The 2,413-nt window shown below is 75.0% G+C and overlaps 1 protein-coding gene across 1 annotated transcript; it reads left to right on the top strand.

The window, feature by feature from the left end:
• Positions 1-43: 43 nt before the first annotated feature.
• Positions 44-1,651, top strand: MNEG_16296 (hypothetical protein; the record flags this gene model as incomplete). The annotated part of the gene is made up of 1 exon (XM_014035234.1): positions 44-1,651. A coding segment is annotated over one exon (1,608 nt), but the record flags the coding sequence as incomplete, so codon positions are not given.
• Positions 1,652-2,413: the final 762 nt, after the last annotated feature.

The raw sequence follows: 2,413 nt of genomic DNA, 5'->3' as shown, positions 1-2,413 counted from the left end.
CCCCTAACCCTACCCGACCCCCCGCCTTCCGCCCGCCGCCCAGGCGTCCGACGTGTACTCCTTTGGCGTGCTCCTCTGGGAGATGTACCATTCGAAGCCGCCCTACAAGCGCTCCGGCCGCCAGGGCTTCGTCCTGCGCCGCGGCTTCCCTGCGTTCGCAGACCCCGCGCCGCCGCGCTTCACCGAGCTCGCTACGGCCTGCATGGCGCAGGCGCCGCGCGCGCGGCCGTCGTTCTCGCAGATAAAGGAGGAGGTTGCGCAGATGCTCGAGGCGCCGTGGCTGGACGCGCCGCCGGCGGTTGCGGCGGCCGCAGCGGCGGGGTTCGAGGGGCCGTGCTCGCCGCAGGCGCCGTACACGCCGCAGGGGCCGTACTCCCCGCAGGGGCCGTGCTTGCCGCCGGGGCTCTACTCGCCGCAGGGCCCGGGCTCGCCGCAGGCGCCACCGCCGCCGCTGCAGCCGCCGCCCGGCGCTGTATACGGGGCGTCGGCATTTTACGCGCCCGCGCAGGCGCCGCCGCCGCTGCCGCTGCCGCCCGGCCCCAGCGCGGGCTACCCCGGCGCCGCCGCGCCCTCCGCCGGCCGCCCGGCTTTTGGCGCGGCTAGCGGCGGCTCGGGCGGCGGCGAGGGGCCGATGGGCGGTTATGCCGGCCTCATGGCCGCCGGCGGCGCCGCGGGGTACGGCTACGACGGCCTCTCCGCGCTGCCGTCCGCGCCGCCGCCGGCGGGGCAGCTGCTGGGCCCGGGCGGCGCCGGGGGAGAGTGGAGCGGCGCCATGCAGCAGCAGCAGCAGCAGCAGGAGCTGTATGTGTTGCAGCAGGAGCGCCTGCGCGGCTTCGAGGAGCATATGGAGCAGCAGCGGCGCCAGCTGGCGGCGCTGCAGCAGCTGCAGCAGCAGCTGCAGTTGCAGCAGCTGCAGCAGGCCCAGCTGCAGCAGGAGCAGCAGCAGCAGCCGGCGCCTGATGCGGGCGCCAAGGGCGCCGCGCCGGCGGAGTCTCTCGCCGCTGGCGTCGGCGGCGCCGCCGCCGCGTCGAGCGGCGCGAGCGGCGGGGGGTCGGTCATGGCCCAGGCGTCGCCTGAGTATTTGATGCCGATCGAACTGCGCCAGGGGCAGCTCTTGAATTCGCGGCGCCACCCCTCTCTGAAGGCCGACGACGCGCAGCTGGCGGCGGTCGCAGAGGCAGTCGCCGAGGCGCACGCGGCCGCGGCCGGTGCGCGCCGCGCGCGCGAGGCTCCGCCGGACGGGCCATCCGCGGCCGCGCCCACCCCCGCGCCCGCCGGCACGCCAGTGTGGGGGTCGGTCGGCCCCGCCTCTGCGGGCGGGCCGCCCGGCCTCGCGTCGGCGCGCTTCGGCGGCGCACAGGGCCCTGCCGCGTGGCGGCGGCCCGCGGGCAGCGGCGGCGGGCACGGCAGCGTCAGCGGCAGCGGCAGCCTCTCGGATGTCTCTGACAGCGAGGAGGACGACAGCGGCGATTGGGACGACGCCGGCAGCAGTCACGGCGGTTACGGCGGTTACGCGGGCCGCAGCAACCACACCACCGGTTACTTGGCGCGGGAGGGAAACGGCCCGACGGCGGGAGGGGCCGCGGAGGGGGCCAGCGAGGCGGGGCGCGGCGGCGGCGGCGAGAGCATCGGGCCGCCGGCCCGGATCTGACCGGCGCCGTCGGTTCGGCCGGCGCCCCCCCTTGGGCTGGCTCTTGTCATTCTGAAATGATCTGATCTATATCTGGTGCAGTGCGGTGCATGTCAATCCTTGTCAGGGACGCCGATGCGGACTCTTTTTTCCCAACGTATTGGTTTCAGGCCGTCCCGGCCCTCTCATGCATGTGGCTGAGCGCACCAACCCGCAAGCAGCAAGCAGCGCGCGGCACGGCACGGCCAGCGAACGCTGGCGCGCCCGCCCGCCCGCTTGCAGGCTCGGAACAAACGAGGGCGCCAGCAAGGCAGGGGCGGGAGCCCCCCTGCCCGGCCAGCCGCGGCCGCCCGTTCGCCTGCGCCGTGGCGCCCCAAGCAGGGGCGCCGCGCCACCGACGGCGTGCACGCTGCCTTTGAGAAGCTTTCGGGATGGCTACCACGAGGGCTCTGATGATGGGGATTGCCAGGGGTTCCAAATCACTTTTTGTGCCGCATCACGTCAGCGTCGGCAGCGCGCGACGCGGCACTGGAGCGCCCCCGCCCCCGCCGCCCCGCCCTGCCTCACGTCGGGCGGCCCACTGGAACGCTTGGCGCGAGCGCCGCCGGCGCCGCCGGGCGAGCGGCGAGTGGCGTCGCGCCCCCGGTGCCGCACGGCTGCTCTTGCTTACCCGCCGTCTCGGCGGGTGTGTTTCCCTGTCCGTCCAACAATTGTATGTGGCCGAAGGGCCCGGCCCGGCCGCCCCAATCGGCCACTTTATGCGCCTTTTGCAATCTCCAGTGA

Source organism: Monoraphidium neglectum (assembly GCF_000611645.1).
Source record: "Monoraphidium neglectum strain SAG 48.87 unplaced genomic scaffold scaffold06213, whole genome shotgun sequence".
NCBI lineage: Eukaryota > Viridiplantae > Chlorophyta > Chlorophyceae > Sphaeropleales > Selenastraceae > Monoraphidium > Monoraphidium neglectum.
The sequence above is the reverse complement of the archived record's forward strand: the minus strand, read 5'-3'. Positions and strand labels throughout refer to the sequence as shown.